The sequence below is a fragment of the Castor canadensis genome, chromosome 12, assembly GCF_047511655.1.
Source record: "Castor canadensis chromosome 12, mCasCan1.hap1v2, whole genome shotgun sequence".
NCBI classification, from domain to species: domain Eukaryota; kingdom Metazoa; phylum Chordata; class Mammalia; order Rodentia; family Castoridae; genus Castor; species Castor canadensis.
The window spans coordinates 50,473,743-50,496,144 of NC_133397.1; the positions used below are offsets into that span (position 1 = coordinate 50,473,743).

General features: G+C 33.9%; 2 protein-coding genes across 12 annotated transcripts in view; one reads left to right on the forward strand and one right to left on the reverse strand.

The window, feature by feature from the left end:
- Positions 1–8,914, forward strand: part of Vrk2 (VRK serine/threonine kinase 2) — a 90,136-nt gene extending 81,222 nt beyond the window's left edge. For all 9 annotated transcript variants that reach the window (XM_074049762.1, XM_020163860.2, XM_074049763.1 and 6 more), the window contains one exon: positions 8,386–8,914. In XM_074049762.1, the coding sequence (XP_073905863.1) occupies positions 8,386–8,730 (345 nt within the window). In that variant the 3' untranslated portion in view covers positions 8,731–8,914. The remainder of the gene's footprint in view (positions 1–8,385) is intronic.
- The window catches only part of Fancl (FA complementation group L), a 75,453-nt gene continuing 61,340 nt past the window's right edge, over positions 8,290–22,402 (reverse strand). The window contains exons 8-15 of one of the 3 annotated variants that reach the window (XR_012439695.1): positions 14,422–14,572; positions 12,129–12,212; positions 11,843–11,888; positions 11,680–11,761; positions 10,731–10,847; positions 9,853–10,150; positions 9,490–9,561; positions 8,290–8,834 (exon numbers count right to left, since the gene is read on the reverse strand). Coding sequence is in view for 1 of the 3 variants with exons in the window: in XM_020163862.2 (XP_020019451.2) it covers positions 8,799–8,834; positions 9,490–9,561; positions 10,731–10,847; positions 11,680–11,761; positions 11,843–11,888; positions 12,129–12,212; positions 14,422–14,572 (588 nt within the window). In the remaining 2 variants the exon portion in view is untranslated. Of the gene's footprint in view, positions 8,835–9,489; positions 10,151–10,730; positions 10,848–11,679; positions 11,762–11,842; positions 11,889–12,128; positions 12,213–14,421; positions 14,573–22,402 lie in introns of all 3 variants that reach the window. The other 2 variants (XR_012439694.1, XM_020163862.2) reach the window with 2 other exon arrangements.

Consider the following 22,402-nt stretch of genomic DNA (forward strand, 5'->3'; position numbering starts at 1 on the left):
TGTTTCACTGTGGCTACAGTTATTTACCTGATGACTAATAATTTTGAGCACTTTTTAATATGTTTACCTGATGACTAATAATTTTGAGCACTTTTTAATATGTTTACTGCTCACTTATATATCTTCTCTCAATACTTTTCAAGTATTCTAACCCATTTTTGTTTGGATGTTTATCTTTTTATTATCAAGCTATACAGTCCTTTCCATAATCCACATACAAGACCTCTGTCATAAATCTGTATTATAGATATCCTCTTTTAGTGTGTGGCCTATTTATGTAATAGTGTCTTCAGTGAGTAAAAGCTTTTTATATTATTTATTAGAAAGTTAAATTTATCAATATTTTTCTCTTGAGTTTTTTTCCTGTCAACAAACCTAAGAAGACTTTGTCTACCTCAAAGTCACAGAGTTGTTTTGCTACATGTTCTTTTAATCTCAAATCAAGTCCTGTGTGTGTGTGTAGGGATTAAGGTTCATCCCTTTCCAGTTGTCTTTCGCAGCATCATTTGTTAAAATGTTTTCCTGAACCTACTTGGCCTACATTGGGGCCTTTTTCAATAGTCAGCTAAATATGCTGGAAGCATGGCTCAAATGCTAGAGCACAAAACCCTGAGTTCAAACCCTAGTACCATACACAAAACACATACACACACGTGCAGAGTCAGCTAAATGTGTAAGTACAAGACTATTGCTGGACTCTCTTTCATTGTTTTCATCTATCCTTATACCAGTACCATACTGCATCAGTTACTGTAGCTTCACAGCAAGTTCTAAAATTAGGAATGCAAGTTCCTTAATTTTTTTTCAAGAATGCCTTGGCCATTTAAGTCCTGGGCCTTGCATGGGATTTAAGGACCAACTTCTCAGTTTCCCAAAAGCAGCACAAAGGGTTTTGATTAGAAGTACATTAAGTCTAAAAATCAGTTTACGGAGAACAGGCTTCCCAACACGGCGTCCTCCAATGGGGCACCTTTGCTCCATTTCTGTCAATATAAAGCTTCACTCAACAAAGTCTTGCAGTTTTCACTATGTAAGACATATATAGATCCCATTAAATTTGTCTCTAAATATTTCTTTTGATCCTATTAGAAATATTAAATTTTAAATACTTGAGTTGTTTCTGGTGTATAGAAATGTAATTTTTTTTGTATTGATCTTGTATCCTGGAACCATCCTAAATTTACTTACTAGTCCCAGTACTACTTATAGATCCTTAGGATTTTCTACAGTTAATCATGATATCTGTGAAGAGCGAGAGTTTTATGTCTTTCTCTCCAGCACATAGACCTTTATATTTGTTTGGTTTGGTTTGGTTACTGTTGTCATATTAACATCTGCTAGCATGTCTGCTAGAATGTCTGGACACTGAAATAGAAGCTTTGAGAGTGAGCATCCTTGCCTGATCTCAGAAGCATGCATTTTTAGGGGATGGAGGTTTTCCTAAGTGTCACTTGTCAGGCTGAAGAAATTTCATTGTATTTGTAGGTTTTTAAAAAAATAAGTTCAGTGCATTTTTAAGATCTATTGAGATGATCATATGATTTTTATTCTTCACTAGTGTGATGAATTACATTGATTTTGAGTGTTGAGCCAACATTTTATTTCTGGGATACATCCATGTAGTTGGGATGTGTTATCCTGATGAATTTATATTCCATTAAGGATTTTTATATCTACAAAACAGTGATGTGTAATTTCCTTTTCTTATGATGCCCTTATATGGTTTGTTTTCAGAGTCATTTTGAGTGTTACGGGTTGGAAATATTCTATTTTCAGAAAATGTTTTTGTAGAATTTGTCTTTCTTAAATGTTGGGTAGAATTTATCATGAAAACCATCTGAGCTGAGAGTTTTGTTGTAAGAAAGTTTTTAGTTATAAATTTGTTCTCTTTAATATACAGTGGTCATTAGATTTTTGTTCTCCTGTGTCTGGTAACTTGTATCTTATAAGTAATATTTACTCTCATCTAAGTTGTTGAATTTATTAGCACTGTTATAATATTCTCTGATCCTTTTAACATCACCAATATTGTAATGATGTCCCTTTTTCATTCCTGGTAATTGTAACTTTTGGGTTTTTTGTTTTGTTTTGTTTTGTTTTGTTTTCTATAGACTAAGAGCTTAATATTTTCATTGGCCTTTTCAAAGACCAGCTTTTTAAACAACTTGCTGGTGATCTGTTTTCTATATCACTAATTTTTTAACTTTCTATTTGTGTTTTTCTTTTAAGCTACATAAGGCAAAAGTAAAAATCATTGACTTTAAGCCTTTTTTCTTATAATACACAATTAAAGCTATAAAAGTATAAGCCATTTATTAGTTGTATTCCAGATTTTGATGATGTTTTATTCAATTGAATTTATATTCTAACTTCCCTTGACTTATATTTAAACAGGTGTGTTGCTTAAAGATATATTAATTTTGAAATTTCGCTTATCTTTTTGTTTTGATTTCTATTGCAACTTTGTTGTTATAAGAATATATCTTGTATTATTATAGTTCCTTAAAATTCCTTGAGACTTGTTTATCACACAGCAGAGGCCTAGCATGGTTGAATGTTCCATGTGTGCTTTTAAGGAATATGTATTTTGAATTTTGGAGTATATTGTTTAATAAATATTAAATAGGTTAAATTAATACCATTGTTCAACTCTTTTATATTCTATTTGTTTTGTCCTTTTGTTTTATCATTTAATAACAAAAGAATGTTAAAATGTATCTGTGGAATGTATCCATGACCCCCGTTAGTCCTCTATTTTCTTCATGGATTTTGATGCCCTTCTATTAGGCACATACAGATTTGTAACTGTTAGGGCTTCTTGGTGAAGTCATATCATTATGAAGCTTCTTTCTTTGTATGTGTTAATATGCTTTGTCCTACTCTGATTTTAACAATTGCAGCCTTCTTGTGTTAAGTCATTACATGGTGTAGCCTTTTCCAAACTTTAATATATCTGCATCTTCTTATGATAATATGTATGCTCTTGTAAATAACAAGAAGTCTTGCTTTTTGTAAAATCTGACATATACTAATAATTGTTCCAGTTCCATTTTGTGTGATTATTGGGTTTGACAGTCTTGCTACTTGCTTTCTTTATGCTGCATTTTTTTCTTCCATTTTTGATTTCCCTTCTTGCTTTATTTTGGACTAAGTTTGAGAATTGTTCTCTCCTTTCTTGTCTTTTGAAACTATACTTCATTGGCTTTTAAATTTTGTTTTAGTGGTTACTCTAGGACAGGGGCTCAGCAAAGTATGGCTTATATGTCAAATTCAAGTAATAATATATTTTGTAAATAATTGTATTAGAACAAATCCTACTTGCTTGTCTTTGACTCCTTTCATACTGTGCTGCTATAGCTAAGTAACTGTAACACAGAATGTATGACCCAAAAAGCCTAAAATATTTACACAATAAGGGAAACACTGAAGAGATAACCTACAGAATGGGGGAAAATATTGACAAATTATTAATCTCACAAGAGGTTAATATCCAGAATAGAAAAGGAAATCAAAAACCTCAAGAAAAAAATCAACCTGACTAACAAATGAACAGTAGGCCTAATACATTTCTTAAAAGAAAACATGGAAGTGACCAGCAGGTATATGCAAAAAAAGCTTACTGTTACTAATCTTCTGGAATATGCAAATCAAAAACACAATAAGATGTCACCTTGCTGCAGTTTAGAGTGGCTACTATCAAGACAAAAGTGCTGGCACGAATGTATAGAAAGGCAACTCCTGTACACAATGGAAAACAGTATGGAGGTACCATAACAAAATTAAAACTATAATCACCACAGATCCAGCAGTCCTGCTACTGGATCAGTGGAAAATGAAATCAGTGTATCAAACAGACATCTGACTCCTATATTCACTATTCACAATAGCCAAGAAATGGAAAGCAACCTAAGTGGCTGGCAATTGATAAGTGGGTAAAGAAAACATGGTACAGATATACAATGAAATGTTACATACTCATAAAAAAATGAATGAAATCCTTTCATTTGCAATAATATGGGTGGAACTAGAGATCATTATGCTAAGTGAAATTTGTCAGGCACAGAAAGACGTGTATCACATGATCTCATTCATATATATATATATATACATATATATATATATTATCTAAAAAAGTTGAGTCATAAAGCTGAGAGTAGAAGGGTGGTTACCAAAGGCCAGGGAGAGTGTGGGGTAGGGATGGATTGGGAGTGGTTGATCACTGGGAACTAGTTATAGTTAGCAGTAAGACATTCTAGTGTGCTCATTGTGGCAACTGTAAATAATAATGTACTGCATGTTTTTAAAAGCTAAAAGTTTAAACCATGCTGAATGTTTTCACTATGAAGAAATGAGCAGTGTGTGCATGCCTATAATCCCAGTTGCTTGGAAGACAGAAGCAGGAGGATTGGGAGTTTGAGCCCAGCATGGGCAAAGTTAGCAAGTCCCAATCTCAAAAACAAATTTGAAAAGGGGAGTCAGGTGTGTGTGTTGGGGGGCATAGTTCAAGAGGACCTAAGTTCAATCCTTACTACTGAGTGAGGTAAAAATGTTGGAAGAGATGTTTAACTTGATTTAAACATTATACAATGTATACTCATATTCAGTCATCACATAGTACCCTATAAATATATATTTTTAATGTTTTCATCTATCAACTAAAATTTAAAAAATAAAAGCAAAAAATTTGAAATTATATAGTATGTAACTTTTTGAGATTGATTTTCTTCATAATACCCTTGAGAGCCATCCAAATTTTGCATGCATCAATACTTCATTTCTTTTTGTTATTAAGTAGTATTCTAAAGTAGGGAGAAATCTTTGAACGAACCATTTGGGTTGTTTCTACTTTTTGGTCTGTCACTAGTATTTTAGCTGCAGGGGTTTTTTGTGAACCCTGATTTGAGGAGGCTCACCTTCATTTCTAGACTAGTGATAAATTTTATCATGAATGGACATTGAATATTGGCAAATGCTTTTTCTGCATCACATAATATGATCATGTGGTCCTTATTCAGTCTTCCTTCTTTACAAAGTGTTTTGAAAGTTGCTTTCTTGTATGAAGTCTTTCAGTGAAATTAGGAGGAATTAGGTACAGTAGACTGTCTCATCTGAAATTACATGCCTGGCTTTCATTTTGAAGGATTCATTGGGTATGGAATTTTTTTTTTACTTCACAACTCTGAAGAACATTGTTTTCCTAGCTTATTGGTTCTGTGTGTTTCTTCTGATAAGTAGAGGGTAGTTGTCCTACCAGTGACCCTACAGATAGCTCCTATAGTTTAGATCTTGAATGTCCAGGCCTATGTTGAAGGCAGCCCATGGTGCTACTGGGAGGTGGTGGAACCTTTAAAGAGGTAGGGCCTAGAGGTAGGAAGTCAAGTCATTGGAAAAATGTCCTTTTAGGGAATACTGAGACCTTAGTACTTTCCTGTCTCTTTCATTTCCTGCCAACCATGAGGTAAAGTTTCCTTTAGAATGCACTCCTGCCATTATGTATTTACCTTACAACAGGTCCAAAGGCAACAGGGCCAAGTGACCATGAACTGAAACCTCTGTAACTGTGAGCCAAAATAAATCTTCCCTCAAGATTAAGATGATACAGATATTTTGCCAGTGACAGAAAGTTGACTTAACACGGTATCTCTGCCTTGCTGCTTTGAAGATTTACTTAATATCTTTGGTTTCCTATGGTGCTTCAGGATTATCGTATTTATTTATGGATTGATATTTGTCATCCAACTAGAAAAGTTTTCAACTTTGACTTCATAACTTTAAGCTTTAATCCCCACTACTTTTTCTGAACTCCAAATACATGTATTTAAAATACTTTATCACAGGCAGCTGAGACATTCTTTTAAAATCAGAGTTTTGTCTGTTTGAATACTTTCTTTTGCTTGACCTCTGTGATTGTCAAATCAACAGTGTCAAATCAGCAATGAAACCTGACCAGTGAATTTTTAATTTTCTGTTACATTTTTCAGTTCCAGAAGTAAATTATATTTTCATATTTCTGCCAGATTCCTGTTCCCTAATTGTGTTTAACTTTTCCTTTAAGTCTTTGAACATACTTATGTAGATGTTTTATAGTTCTTGTTTGATAATCTTACTAATCTAGGACATACCTGAATTCTGTTCTTTCACCTAGTTATGCTTTACATTTTCATGATTTCTATGTATGCTGAATGCTGTGAATGCTACGGTGTTTAGACTCTTGTTTTACTAGATTCCTTAGAGTGTTGATTTTGTTAAATTTTTTTGGTCTGGTCTAATCTTAAATCGTGGACTTTCTGAAGTCTAGGTTATTTTCCTCTTCATGTCTCATAGTCCTGTTAGCTATGTCTAATACTGTTTTGTATTTAATTCGTGGTCTTTTACAGCAAGTGGGGAAGTCTGATACTCATTACTCATGTCCAAAGGGGAAGTGGTGTGATATTTTCCATAGCTCCCCAGTTGAATTCTAATGTGTGTTCAAGGTCAGTAACTGCTCTAGTGAAGGGTTTCCCAGAGCAGCGCTACTGGTATTTAGAACTGGGTTGTTTTGGGGTGGCTGTCCTGTATGTTACAGGATGTTCTGCAGCATTCCTGGTATTATCCATTAGATGCTAATAGTGCCTCCTCCAAACTGTAATGTTTCCACAAAGTGTTAAATTTCTTATGTGGGGAAAAAAATCATCCTGGGATTGAGAGTCAGTACTATAGCAGAATAGATTATTGCATTTTCTTAAGCCCTTGCTACCAAGCCAGCAGTATTGTTATTACCTAGAGCTCCTTAGAAACATGGAATCTCAACACCACCCAATGTTCTGACTGAGATCTGCATTTTAACAAGATCCCAAGTCATCTATATACTTTCTTATATATGAAAAACAATGCCATAGACCAGGCAGTAACCAGCTAACTTTTTTCTTTTTATCCCAGTGCTGAAGGTCATTATGCAGGGCCTTAAATACACTTGCCAAACACTCTACCAACTGGGCGACATCCCTAGCCCAGCAAAATTTTTTCAAGAGGACAGATAGAAAATGTTTTAGGCTTTCAGTCCACTTAAGCGTCTTTTTGTTTTCTGGTTTTTTTTTTTTTTTCAGAATTATTCAACTCTGTTTCAGTGCAAAGACCAACTCCTACTATAAAATGACTTTTTTTCTGAATCAGACCTCACAGGATATCCTGTACCTTCCTATCTGATGTCATTAGTTGCTTCTAGAAGAGACAAGGTATATAGATTATGCAGTAGATGGTTCTTAAAATTTTAGCATGATTTCTATTCTTAACTAGGTGGAGATACCTCACATCTCCACATGTAAATTACATGTAAATGCTGCTTAAATTAACATAAACCCTTAGAAAGTGGTTCTCAACCTTCAGAAATAAATGATTTGATGGCACAGTTTGTTTTGTTGTGTGAGAATGATTTATGGTCATACTGGAGTAACTATTCATTTCTTTTGCCTCTAGTGGATAAAGCTGACAGAACTTTAGGAAAACTACAATAGTATGATATTATTAGCTCTCAAATGGTAGTTATCTAAGTCTCAAGTAATTTATTTACTAGGAAAGCTAAAGATCATTCAAAACATCTCTGCTTTATGTATCTGCATCTTATACAGGAATCCTTTCTTACCTTCTAAAACTACCCATCCTCAAAATGACCCTTTTTTTTTGGTGTGGTGGGGGACAAGCTGTTTGAAGGATGGCAATTGAAAGGTTGATAAATAATGGTATCACAGCAGACATTTCTGGAAGAAGACTTAAGTATTTTGGCTTTGTTTAATAAAGTTCTCTTCCAATTTACAAGGAGAAAGCCATGCAAGAGGTCACCCAAGTGAAGCAGAAACAGATCAGAAATTCCTGACCTGCAGCTAGTTAAGCAGTGAGCAGGACACTGACTCCTGGGGCTTTGGCCAATAGGAATGATGGTGAACACATTGAAGCAACTCTTAAAAGCTTGTATAAGTAATCAGTGACTTTGTTTTACATTACTGTCTATTCAGTTTATAGTGTTCGGTCTTTACCTATCAGTTTTCAAAAGAGACTGTTTTACTGGATGACAGTCGTCTCTATTTACTCAACATAAAGCAGAAATCATTTCAAGTTGCTATAATGTGACAAAGTTTAAGAAGAGTTATTTTAATGACCAAAATCTTTCTAATCATGACTACTTCATAAGATTAAGCCTAGTTTTGTTGTCTTGCCAAGAATTCAGTTTTCATCTTCTATCCAGCTTTTAGATTATAAATTGTTTGAAAGGACCTATTTACATGGTTTAAAAGAACCACCCAAATGACCAGATTTGGTTGCTAACAAGTTTTATTTAGCATTTTTACAGTGTACACACAATACATAATTGGATAACTTAAATCAAACTATGTATGCATTTTTTCATAGGAAGGCACCAGGAGAAGACAAAAATATCCCGAATCTTCAGCACTTCTGAATGAAGTAAATGGTCTCCAACAAAAATCAAGCTATGTACAATTCCCAAATTCATATTGTGAACCCTATCAAGATTTTACCAGTCAACATACAATCAGTAATTCAAGATCTCCACCTTGGTATGAAAATACTTCCACAACTGGTACGGGGGTCATACACTTAGAAAGTTCTGTAAGAGTCTGGCCTGTAATTTCCCAGTTTACTCTTAGTGAAGAGACAAAAGAAGATGTATATTATTATGGCTTCGCCATAGTTTTCCTTTTGACATTGATATGTCTTGTTTTGTATTTTCTCTGACAGTATCAAATAAAATCCATTTGACAATTTTTGTTCCCAATTCTTCACAGAAGTGCTACATTCCCAGTTCAGGGTTTCCTCCCAGACATTTTCAAGGTAATTGGCTTGCAAAAAGAAAAAAAGCAAAATTATTTTAACAAAACTGTGAATACTCTTAAAAAATAAAATTGCTTTATACTAGAAATGGTGTCACTACATAGTTTGTAACAATATAATTCTCTGATACTTCAGATCACATAGGAAATCTAGAAAAGGACTTAAACATTCTTATCAAAGAGAAAATGTAAAAATTAAGGATAATTTATCTTACAGAACCTTTTTTTTTTTCCAGTACTGGGGTTTGAATTAGGACATTACACTTGCTAAGCAGGCACTCTATACCTGAGCTATACCCCAGTACGTATTGCTTTGGTTATTTTTGAGACAGGCTCTCACATTTATGTCCAAGCCCAGACTGGACCACAATTTATTTTTCCTGAGTAGCTGGGACATGTGCATCACTACACTAAGCTTTTATTAGTTGAGATGAAGTCTCAAGAACCTTTTGTCCAGGCTACCCTTGAACTGCAATCCTCCCGATCGCCACCTCCCAAGTAGGTAGGATTATAGGAGTGAGCCACCATTCCCTATCCAGAAACTATTTAAATACACAGAACAATGTGTTTCAGAAAGTTAGCTAATATACTATATGTGTATTTTCTATAACACATTACTAAAAGCTAGGCACATTTTATAAAATGTGACTAATGATTTGCTTACCTTACTACAATATGGACATTCTCCAAATATGATGTTAAAACTCTGTCTAGTAGTGAGCAGTCCTCTCAACCACTAAAGATTTTAAAAGGAAAGTAAAGGAAATGTCAGCAGGACTACAGATACTCCAAAGATCATTTCCTTTCTTTTTTAATGCATTGTATTTTTATTCCACAAGATTTACCTTAATTTTGTTTCACAAGAGTAAAGATACATTTGCTAAGTCAGTAATAGATTATTATTAGACTGAATACAAGGAGAAATCAGCATTAGAATTTGAAATCTAAACCACCAGTTTGTAAGCAAATTATACACCCCTTTTAAGAATCTATTAACAATTACACATTTTACTGCCAACAGACGTACATACAGATGCGTGGAAATTCCTGGGGTTCATGTACCTAAATCCATTAATCACATACTAAGAATTCCTGTCGTAGGAGACATCATAGGTGTTTGAAATTTTAGGTCTTAATTCTGTCTTAATCCAACAGTGGGTTAATTCTCACTCCACTAATTATAAGCATGAGGCAGTCAATTTGTAAAACTTAAAATATTCATTATTACGAAAAAGTAAATCTGGTGTTTTATGATTTTTATGATGGTTTATGATGTTTGATCCGAAGTTTTCCATTTGCAAAGTGCAGACAGCACCAACTGCTACCTATAACCACAAAAGTAAGGAGAGGATATTAAAGACTAAAAACACTATTCAGAGAGCAAACAACTAAAGACAGGAATGAAAGTGGACATCACATATAGTAAGCAAGCTGTAAATAAAACTTCATGGCTTCAGATGTTCAGATCACAAAAAGCATCCTTAATATCTAAAGCAGGATTACTGCATTTATTCTCTACTTAAATATAGTCTAAAAAGTAATAGGTCTTACTCAAACTGCCTATGCCATTCCCTTTCACTTTCTTGCTGCTATCACCCCCAGCTGGATGAATCTACAGGTTTTGCATTCTGGTAACAGGAGGTATTTAGGGAAAGATTCCAAAATACCATCAGTACAATTTATGCTCATGCATATATTCTAGATGGATTCTCCCCCCATTTGGATGTTTGAACATTTATGAAGCACATGAGATCTGGAATAAACTAGCAAAAGAAATTAATAGCAAAAGAAAGGAACACTTGAGTAAACAGATTTTAGGCTCTGTGCATTTCAAATGTGCACACTACCTATTCTGTGTTGGGTAAAAGTCTTGCTGATGTTATTTTTAATTTAGTTTAGTGTTACCTCATATAAGCATATTTGATGGAAAGGCTGTCCACACTGGGAATTATTGCACACTTGGTCAGGAATGGCACCATCAAATTGATAGGCATAACAAATTCCACAATCCATAGTAAAATCCTTAAAAAGAAAAATGCTTATGAACATACTTGTTTAAAATACACATGGTAAGACTAGGAAGAATGGATGATAGGATATAGAAATATGAAGTCTTTATAAATACAGTTTTACATGAAAGTAACTATATTGCTATAATATAGGAAATATAATCACATTACTACTTAACACCCAGAAAAACTGTTTTGTGAATGTGTTTCCTTTTTCACTTAAATATATGCAGATACACTAGATTTCTTTTTAGCTGCAAGATTTTGGGACTTTAGCAATTTTCCCAAATACATAATTATAATGTCTGCAACATATAATAGAAATTAACATTAGCTACTGATTACTAAACTTCACAATTCTATAACTAAAGGAAAAAAAAATATTGTCACCATTTGGTATTCTACAACCTTAGCAGTTTTGTCAAAAATCAATTCTACATTTTTATCTTTACAACAGTAGTAGTTCCTTTTGTTTTTAAAAAGCTGCATTGCCATACTTCACACTTATACCAAGCTAATTAGATCATTATTTCAGTCATCCATAAGCAGACAGTATAGAAAATCCAAACATCTCATTAGCTACTTTAGACTTTTCTCCTTATTTTTAATAATAAATGTCTGTCGTCAATCACTTTAGTGCTGAAGACCATGAAAAAAACTACACTTAAAACCACCTATCAAATGTTAACAAGTTCTTTGATTCAATTGTTACTTGTAGTTCAGAGGTCTGTTATAACATCTTCCAATTCCCTCCCTTTTCAGCTGTTTTGTTTTTTTGAAAAAAAGCATTTAAATTTTATTATGCAACACTATGTAGAATATATCAAAGCACTGATAAAACTTACAGATTTTTCCAGGATAGTACAAGATGGAAAATCAATTTCTAAAACATCCTTCAAATTTTGTAACAGACTATTTTCTGGATCCCTGAAAGCATGAAAAATATATTTCCGCTATAAAGTTTATAAAATCATAGAAAGGTAACAATTTCATTGGTAAGGTACCTACCACAAATGTATGTTCCTGCTCAGTTTAATTCCTAGAGGCTTTACCACTTTAGGGGAGAAAAAAAAGTTCAATAAATTAGGGGATTTGTCACTACTATTTTGTAAAATCACGTTGGTACACATTTGTTTCTTAACCGGTTGATTCTAAAACCTAAGTCATATATTTTATGTTAAAAAAGTATACAGAATGAGAAATTTATTTAAAATAATCACTATTACAATATTTAACAATGGTAGACAGGGGATTTATGGTTGTGTTAAAAATATTTGATTCTGGGATATCGTACCATGGTCAGCTCCAAGAAAACAGCACTGAGGAAGCATGGTAGGATGCCTAGGGTCTACCTCTATATTTATGGAAGCATTATTCCCTAGAAAGAAAGAAGATAAAAGTTTCTGAAGTGGGAACCATTCACCAAACAAAGGCATGTCGATTTGGTTGACAATTTTACAGTATACACAAGGAAAGATTAACTAAAATTTTTTTTAGTTTTTTATGAAGATATATACATCGTAATTTAACCAAAAGAAATAATTGTGAAACTATTATTACCACTAAAGATTCAGGGATCTTAAGTTTCAAAAATCAGAGCCAATTCATAAATTAGTATGGTTAATTTAGGTTGGGATTCTGGTCAATTCTATGACAGTAAAGTTTGAATAAAAATTTTTCTATGGAGTAATAAAGGCATTTAATATCAAAGATATGACAAGCTTAAGAAAAAGATCTAAATTGCTTTTCATGACTTTACAAAGTTTACATTTCATAAACTATGGCCAAATGTAAAAAGATTGGTATTACAGTAAGCAGCAAATGTGTTCAAGTTCTACAAAAATTTATAAAAATATTTTTTGAATTGTGCTCCAGGAGAAACTTTCCCTTGTAAGTTAAAAAACTAATCAATTCACCTTAAAAAGAGAAACTTTAATAAAAAACAAAAAAACTACTACTTGGCACCAGATCCTTTAATAAGATTTAATTGTATTGCAGTACAAATTTCAAAAATTATAATTTGAAGATATAGTGTGATAATTTATGATCAATTTGAACTTCATTTTTATGTCAAAAAATGTCTTGACAAATTCTATACACAGCTAAATAAGCTTTATTATAGTTGGCAGTAATATAAATACAATTAATACAAATCTAGCAAAAAAATGGCTGTTGAAGTAAAATTTAAGAGTTACAGCTGCTCAATGAGAAAAATAAAAATTCAAAGTTATGTTATAGGTACATTTGTCAACACATTCTTTACTATGAACACAAATTTATTACTAGCCTTAGCAATGTCATCTACTAATGGCTTCAGATAGCACTTTCACTTAATATTAACTAATCTTTCAATTGATTTGTTCAAAACTTGGCCCTGAGCAAACAAATGCCTGAAGGGAGAAAAACAGCTAAAGGTAAATATAAATTGAATACCAAATAGGCTGCTTGTGCTAAGCAATAAGACATACAACAAAAAGTATACTTTCAGAATAATTATTTTAATGGGGCCATAAAGATAATAAATTACATTTATTATATTTTCATTCTTAATATCTACTTGATCCCATGTATACCGTAATTTCATTAATTATCCCAAATTAAGTACTATTAGATTTTTTTCAAACTGGGAAAATAACAATATTACTAGTAGAATTGCTGCACAATTATTATAGTATTTTCTTCTCATAATAACATATAACTCCCCATCACACCCCACCAATCTCAGGTAAACTATTATGCCTGGGTGGAAAGTATAAATAAAAACTGTTCACTAATTTGAATATGATTCACATCAGAATTTCAAAATAACCACCAGAATATATGGTTTTCAAAATAATATCTATTTAGCAAAAAAAGAAAGAAAACTAGAGAAAAAAAATAAATGGATTGCTTAAAACGAGCTATTTCATTTAATGTAGACACAAATATAGTTTAAAATATCTAAAATCTTGAAAAAGGATTAACTCTGTTCTATGTTTTCATAATGGAAATAAATAATCATTAATAGACAAATATACCATTGCAGGAATGTTTATGGCCAAATTGCATCTTACTCATTAACTTCAGATTTTTATCAAAAAGAAAATACTTAAAATATATTCGATTCTTATTCTTTGCTGTTTATCCTTCAGTGGCACAGTACACCTTTGGATTCTTTTATACTTTATATTTTTGACAGAAGTATTCCCAGATCTGTTCACACTAATCTTGTCTAAGTTTCACAGATGCAGACTTCATTATTTCTAACACAGATTTTTTTGTTCTAAGTAATGTACATTTTGAATAACCTGCTCCACTATTTTTGTGCTAATTAAAAGCTAATTAAACTCTATCTCTGAATGATACTTCCACTGGATCATCACCTTTTATAATGAAACACCTCAGTACTTGCCCTTTTCACCTAAAATATTTGTATTTAAATATGTAGTAAAAGAAATTATACTTTATTCCAAAAACTTTTAATAGCTGACTTCATGCAAAGATGTTTCATCTAAGATTTTAACTATCATCTTTAGATTCATTTTCATAAATAATAAAATATAAAATCGAACACCTGAAAATAAAAGCCCTAACCCTCTTTCCCCTACCTAATGCAATTCTGCGTGCAGTTGCACTCCGCATAGGTTTTTCTGGCTCCAGTACCCAGGTCTTCTCATCGATTTCATCCATGACATCCCAGAATGTCTTCAGTGATTCTAATCCTGCCAAGAACTGACTATGAATACTTATTAAGGAGCTCTGTGAAAAGATGAAAGCTGAGTAAGTTATATGGAACTCTACCAACACTAGATACTCTTTGACTCAAAATACACTCAATTTATGGACACTTTAAGCTCTTCTTCATTTCAGCTGGAATTTGGACTCACTAGACAAGTCCACTCTCCCTGCTTCCAATTTCCTCACCTGCATTAGCATCATCATTAGCATAAGTCTTGTCCTCACTAGACTGGAGACCTTTATCAGGAATAATTTCTTAAAACCACACTTTTACTCAGATGTATGTGACACTATAGGTATGGAATAGTTAATTACTAATATAACATGATACATAAACAACTTTACTAATGTGTATCATATATGTAATGCGTTGAGCACAGTGCCTATATAATTTTAATAAAAATGTAAGCTTAAATTTGGCTACTAAATGAAGCTCTATTTGTAATTTGACTAAACTACCTTTAAACAATCTTAGCAAATAGTTTTGCAGACCAAGTAAGTCAAAAGTATGAAAAGGTTTTTCTTCTTTCTTTTGTTTTCTTTTTCTATGCTATGGATAGAACCCAAGACCTCACATACGGTAAGCAAGTGGTCTACCCTGAACTATAGCCCCAGCCCAATGTTACATACTTTTAAAGAATCAAACAAATTGTGATTTTTCCACACAATTTTTATTAAAATCACTGAGTTCAGTATTTCAGATTCAACTCTTCTAAACTATGCCCAGAAAAAAAAAGTATGAGTAAGAACTAGAGCTTAATGTCTGAAAATAACCTTTAAGGACACTGAAGGTAGACTATCTGTACTTTTTTCTAGTATACCCTACTTATCTACAAATTTACAGAATCTAGAAATTAGAAATAACTAAGTTTTAAGGGGGTAATGGGGGTGGTACTGGGGTTTGAACTCAGAGCCTCCTGCTTACTCTACCATTTGAGCCCCACCCCCAGCCCTTTTTACTTTTTTATTTTTCAAATAAGAGATCACATTTTTTTGCCCTGACTAGCTTGGAACCAAGATGCTCCAGATTTCTGTCTCCCTAGTACCTAGGATTATATGCATGAGCCACTGTGCCAGCTCATATTTTTTAAATCAGTATAATATGTATTATCCTTTCTTGTTCTAGCTATATCTATGTATGTGTACTTTAAAAGTCTACAATTACTTATTTTATGTCTATATTTTAATTCCCTTTAAAATAAATGAGAAAATGTTTTCATAGCCACATCTTTTATTTGAAAGTACTTCCAACTACACTGTCCATTTCTTTTATATACAACAGTAAACAAAATTCTAACTCCACATTTCGAACAGAAAATAAGATGTTGTATAATAAAGAAGTAAGAAAATCAGAGCAAAAACCAAGCATTAAACTAGAAGTTAATTATAGAAAAAGTGAATTTTAAACCCTAAAAGTCATTATCAGATTTCACTGGAAACCTACTTAAAACAGATTCTTCCTTCAGTAGTTTTACATTTCCAGAGGAGATGGCCAAAGAAACACTTTGCTTGGCAATTTCAATGAATGTGGGAAGTGGACATTAAAACTATTTTACCAATAAGCTATGTAAAAAACTAACAGATTTTTCTCAACTGCTTATTTTGTCCATTAAATCACTCACAAACCCTCACTTGGATTTATTTCCCTAATAAAAAAAGAAAATTACTTCTAAATGTTAACAATGTAGTATTTGTATATATGCGCCAAGGAATAATATGACGAAAGTTACATTCAAAATCTGTATTTACCAGGGAGATGAGTTCCCTAAAAAAAAAAACTTTTCCAAAGTAAAAATAGCCAACTCTTCATTTTGTAATAAATATGAGCAGCTTCACATCTCACCAAAGCTATTATTCTAGTTTAAGGTGATCATTTCCAACTCTCAATATGCAAAACAAAATAAGAAATGAAACAAAAACTTTCAGAAAAAAGTGAGTACAATAATAATAAGAGGTAACATTAATATAAAAACAAGAAAAGTTGATGAAAACGTAAAGCAACCAATATACTATTGGTGGGCATGTAAAATGACACCAACAACTGCTTTTGAAGAGTCAGCACTTTCATTTCTTTAGAAACTAAATATATCCCTCTCTTACACCTAGCAGTTCCACTCCAAGAGAACCAAAAAGGCATGCTCATAATTAAATACTTCCACAAGAATGCCCATTGTAGCTGTGTTTATAAGAGCTAAAAACTGGTAAAAAGTCCAGCTGCCCACCAAGAAAAGAAAGATAAGATGAATGAATTCCAGTACAGAACAGATTCCTAATATATGAAGTTATATACAAAAGAGGTCATTTTGTAAGCTCCTGTTCATATGAAATCTAGAACAGGTGTTATCTAAGCTATGGTGACAAATATCAAGATAGGTCTGGAGGTGTGGCTCAGATGGTAGATTGCCTGCCTCCCAAGTGCAAAATCTAAAGTTCAAACCTTAGTACCATCAAAAATAACTCCAGACAATGGGGATTCACAGGACCCTGGGATGATAATAATATTACATCCACTTACTGGAATTTATAGTACACTTAAAATCTATGCCTTTTCTAAATTAGCCAGGCTCAGAAGGCCAAAAATCACATGTTCTCCTTCATATGTGGATTACAGACCTAAAACAAATGCAGTAATATTACTGGACATGGGTCACACACTAAGGGAAGAACATACATGGGAGGGATAGGGAAAGGGAAGGAAACCTAAAACTTGAATGGGGCTGATGCGCTCACTGTAGAGGAGTGAATATAGTAATCTTAAACTGGCAGAGGCTATTATGGGAAGGGGACTAGGAAGTAGTGAAGAGGTCTGGTAGAGATGACCAATGTGGCTTGCAATAAACATGTGCATGGAAGTAATGCTAGGAATCTCTCTGTACAGCTATCTTTATCTCAAACTAACAAAAATGGTTTGTCCTTATTACCTCTTCAACAAAATTGGAGAACAAGAGTGCAAAACAGGTCCTGGCCAGAAGTGCGTGGGATTGGGGGGTAGTGACACAAACAACGTATACTCATGTGAGTAAATATAAAAACAATTTTAAAAAATCTTTTTTATTGTTTCCAAACTTTATAAAGAACTAAAAGGTTTGCGTGCTGATGTGTTTTACAGAAAGTGCTCAAATATCCGCAAATTACCCTGGGATGCACTAAACCTCAGGTGCGCTTATGCAGAGAGAGGAATGAGTAAGTGGAAAAATACATGATACAGCAGCAGAGTAGTAAGTGTGAAATCTAGATGATGGGCTGTGAGCACTAACCCAAAACTTTCTAAGTATTTCTGTATGTTTGAAATTTATGAAAAATATTGAAGGGAAAATTAATCTCAAATAATTAAATAACATATGTGAGTTATTTATTATAACAAAATTCTATCGGAATTATTTTTCTGAATCCAAGTAAAGCTTTTACCTCAAAAAATTACTTTTGTGGATTATGTTATGAACTAATGTGTTTCTTCTTTGCAAATATTTTAAAAGTAGTCTTTTGGAAGAAATCTTTATATATTTAAATATATAATAATAAAAATAAAAACCTGTCTTCCTAGGAAAAAAGCTCATTGTCTAATCAAATTATAGTCTTTGAGATTTTTTTTTATTAAGTGCATTTTTATAATTTTTATTGTGCTGGGTGGGGGTACATCGTGGGATTTACAAAAGTTCTTACAATGTATAAAATATATCCTACTTGAATTCAACTCCTTCACCATTCTCCTTTATCCTCCCCTTCCCCCATTCCTGGAATAGCTTCAAGAGGTCTCATTTTTCCATTTACATACATGTGAACACAGTATTTGCACCGTATTCACCCTCCCACACCTTTTGTTCACCACCCCCCTCCTGCCCACTGATACCAACCCCACCCCCACCCCGATAGGACCTAGCCCACCCTCCTGTTCTTCAATTTTGTAAAAGAAAAAAATTGACATTTTTGTTTAGGATAGCTGCACAGGGAGTTTCCTGTGCATACATTTTCATGTATGTATGTATTATAACCCAAATTGGTTCATCTCCTCTATTTTTCTTCTTTCTTAGTCCCTTTCTTACAGTGGTTTCAGCAGGTTTAAAAATTCTTTATTCATTTTGTATAGATGGTACATTAAACACATTTACCTTAACTTCCTTCTTTTGCCCTCCCTGTCTCATGTGTGAGCTCCCCTTATTGTGACCTGTTTTTTATAGTATTGCTGTATTTGTATTAGGTGTATACTCCAAATATGAGAAAAAACATGTGGCCTTTGGCTTTCTGAACCTGGCTAACTGCACTTAAGATGATGTTCTCCAGTTCCATCCATTTAACTGCAAATGACAAAATTTCATTCTTTTATGTGGCTGAATAGAATTCCATTGTATATAAATACATTTCCTTAATCCACTCATTAGTAGTAGGGCATTTTGGCTGTTTTCATAGCTTAGCTATTGTGAATAGTGCTGCAATAAACATGGGTGTGCAGGTGCCTTTGTTGTAACCTGACTCACATTCCTTCGAGTATATCCCTAGGAGTGGAACTGCTGGATCATATGGCAGATCTATGTTTAGTTTTTTGAGAAACCCCCATACTGTTTTCCATAGTGGTTGCACTAATTTACATTCCCACCAACAGTGTATGAGGGTCCCTTTTCCCCCACATCCTCACCAACATTTGTTGCTGTGTTCTTGATGATAGCCATTACAACAGCAGTGAGGTGGTATCTTAATGTGGTTTTGATTTGCATTTCCTTTATGGCCAGGAATGCTGAGCATTTCTTCATGTGCTTTTTGGCCATTTAGCCTTCTTCCTTTGAAAAAGCTCTGTTCAGATCATTTGCCCATTTCTTCGCTGGGCCATTGATTTTTGTGGGAGTTTAGTCAGATGTATAGCTAGCAAGGATTTTCTCCCATTCTGTGGGCAGCCTCTTCAATTAAGAGACCATTGAGACCATTTGTTTTGTTGTGCAGAAGCTTTTTAATTCCATATAGTCTCATTTGTCAATCCTTTCTCTTAGTTGCTAACCTGAGTTCTGTTTAGGAAGTCATTGCCTATACCTATTAATTCCCATTTATACCCTGCTCTTTATCGCACTAACTTCAAAGTTTAGGTCTTGTATTAAGGTCCTTAAGCTACCTTGAGTTGATACTTCTACAGGCTAAAGACATGGATCTAGTTTCAGTTTTCTGCATGCAGATATCCAGTTTTCCCAGTAGCATTTGCTGAAGGGGCTGTCTACAACAGACATTCTGAACTGGTGAGTTCTTTTTTTTTTTTCCCTTTATTATTCATATGTGCACACAAGGCTTGGGTCATTTCTCCCCCCTGCCCCCACACCCTCCCTTATAACCCACTCCGCCCCCTCCCTCTCCCCCCCACCCCCTCAATACCCAGCAGAAACTATTTTGCCCTTATTTCTAATTTTGTTGTAGAGAGAGTATAAGCCATAATAGGAAGGAACAAGGATTTTTGCTGGTTGAGATAAGGATAGCTATACAGGGCATTGACTCACATTAATTTCCTGTGCGAGTGTATTACCTTCTAGGTTAATTCTTTTTGGTCTAATCTTTTCTCTAGTTCCTGGTCCCCTTTTCATATTGGCCTCAGTTGCTTTTAAGGTATCTGCTTTACTTTCTCTGCATTAAGGGCAACAAATGCTAGCTAGATTTTTAGGTGTCTTACCTATCCTCACCCCTTCCTTGTGTGCTCTCGCTTTTATCATGTGCTCAAAGTCCAATCCCATTGTTGTGTTTGCCCTTGACCTAATGTCCACATATGAGGGAGAACATACGATTTTTGGTCTTTTGGGCCAGGCTAACCTCACTCAGAATGATGTTCTCCAATTCCATCCATTTACCAGCGAATGATAACATTTTGTTCTTCTTCATGGCTGCATAAAATTCCATTGTGTATAGATACCACATTTTCTTAATCCATTCGTCAGTGGTGGGGCATCTTGGCTGTTTCCATAACTTGGCTATTGTGAATAGTGCCGCAATAAACATGGGTGTGCAGGTGCCTCTGGAGTAACCTGTGTCACAGTCTTTTGGGTATATCCCCAAGAGTGGTATTGCTGGATCAAATGGTAGATCAATGTCTAGCTTTTTAAGTAGCCTCCAAATTTTTTTCCAGAGTGGTTGTACTAGTTCACATTCCCACCATCAGTGTAAGAGGGTTCCTTTTTCCCCGCATCCTCGCCAACACCTGTTGTTGTTGGTGTTGCTGATGATGGCTATTCTAACAGGGGTGAGGTGGAATCTTAGTGTGGTTTTAATTTGCATTTCCTTTATTGCTAGAGATGGTGAGCATTTTTTCATGTGTTTTTTGGCTATTTGAATTTCTTCTTTTCAGAAAGTTCTGCTTAGGTCACTTGCCCATTTCTTTATTGGTTCCTTAGTTTTGGGAGAATTTAGTTTTTTAAGTTCCCTATATATTCTGGTTATCAGTCCTTTGTCTGATGTGTAGCTGGCAAATATTTTCTCCCACTCTGTGGGTGTTCTCTTCAGTTTAGAGACCATTTCTTTTGATGAACAGAAGCTTTTGTTTTATGAGGTGCCATTTGTCTAAGCTATCTCTTAGTTGCTGTGCTGCTTGGGTTTCGTTGAGAAAGTTCTTACCTATACCTACTAATTCCAGAGTATTTCCTACTCTTTCCTGTATCAACTTTAGTTTGGGGTCTGATATTAAGATCCTTGATCCATTTTGAGTTAATCTTGGAATAGGGTGATATACATGGATTTGCAGACTGCTAACCAGTTTTCCCAGTTTTTGTTGAAGACGCTGCTATTTCTGCATCGTATATTTTTAGCTCCTTTGTCAAAGACAAGTTGGTTATAGTTCTGTGGCTTCATATCTGGGTCCTCTATTCTGTTCCACTGGTCTTCATGTCTATTTTTGTGCCAGTACCATGCTGTTTTTATTGCTACTGCTTTGTAATATAGTTTGAAGTCAGGTATTGTGATACCTCCTGCATTATTCTTTTGACTGAGTATTGCCTGGGCTATTTGAGGCTTCCTGTGTTTCCATATAAATTTCACGGTAGATTTTTCGATCTCTTTAATGAATGTCATTGGAATTTTGATGGGAATTGCATTAAACATGTAGATTACTTTTGGGAGTATAGACATTTTTACTATGTTGATTCTACCAATCCATGAGCATGGGACAGCTCTCCACTTTCTATAGTCTTCCTCAATCTCTTTCTTCAGAAGTTTATAGTTTTCCCTGTAGAGGTTGTTCACATCTTTTGTTAGGTTTACACCTAGGTATTTGATTTTTTTTTTAAGGCTATTGTAAATGGAATTGTTTTCATATATTCTTTCTCAGTTTGTTCATTATTAATGTATAGAAATGCTAATGATTTTTCTATGTTGATTTTATATCCTGCTACCTTGCTATAGCTATTGATGATGTCTAGAAGCTTCTGAGTAGAGTTTTTTGGGTCTTTAAGGTATAGGATCATGTCATCTGCAAATAGGGATATTTTGACAGTTTCTTTACCTATTTATATTCTTTTTATTTCTTCTTCTTGCCTAATTGCTCTGGCTAGGAATTCCAGTACTATGTTGAATAGGAGTGGAGATAATGGGCATCCTTTTCTAGTTCCTGATTTTAGAGGGAATGGTTTCAGTTTTTCTCCATTAAGTATAATGCTGGCTATAGGTTTGTCATATATGGCTTTTATAATGTTGAGGTACTTTCTTTCTATTCCTAGTTTTCTTAGAGCTTTTATCATGAAATGGTGTTGGACCTTATCAAAGGCTTTTTCTGCATCTATTGAGATGATCAAGTGGTTTTTGTCTTTGCTTCTGTTAATGTGGTTTATTACGTTTATTGATTTTCGTTGTTGAACCACACCTGCATCCCTGGGATGAAGCCTACTTGGT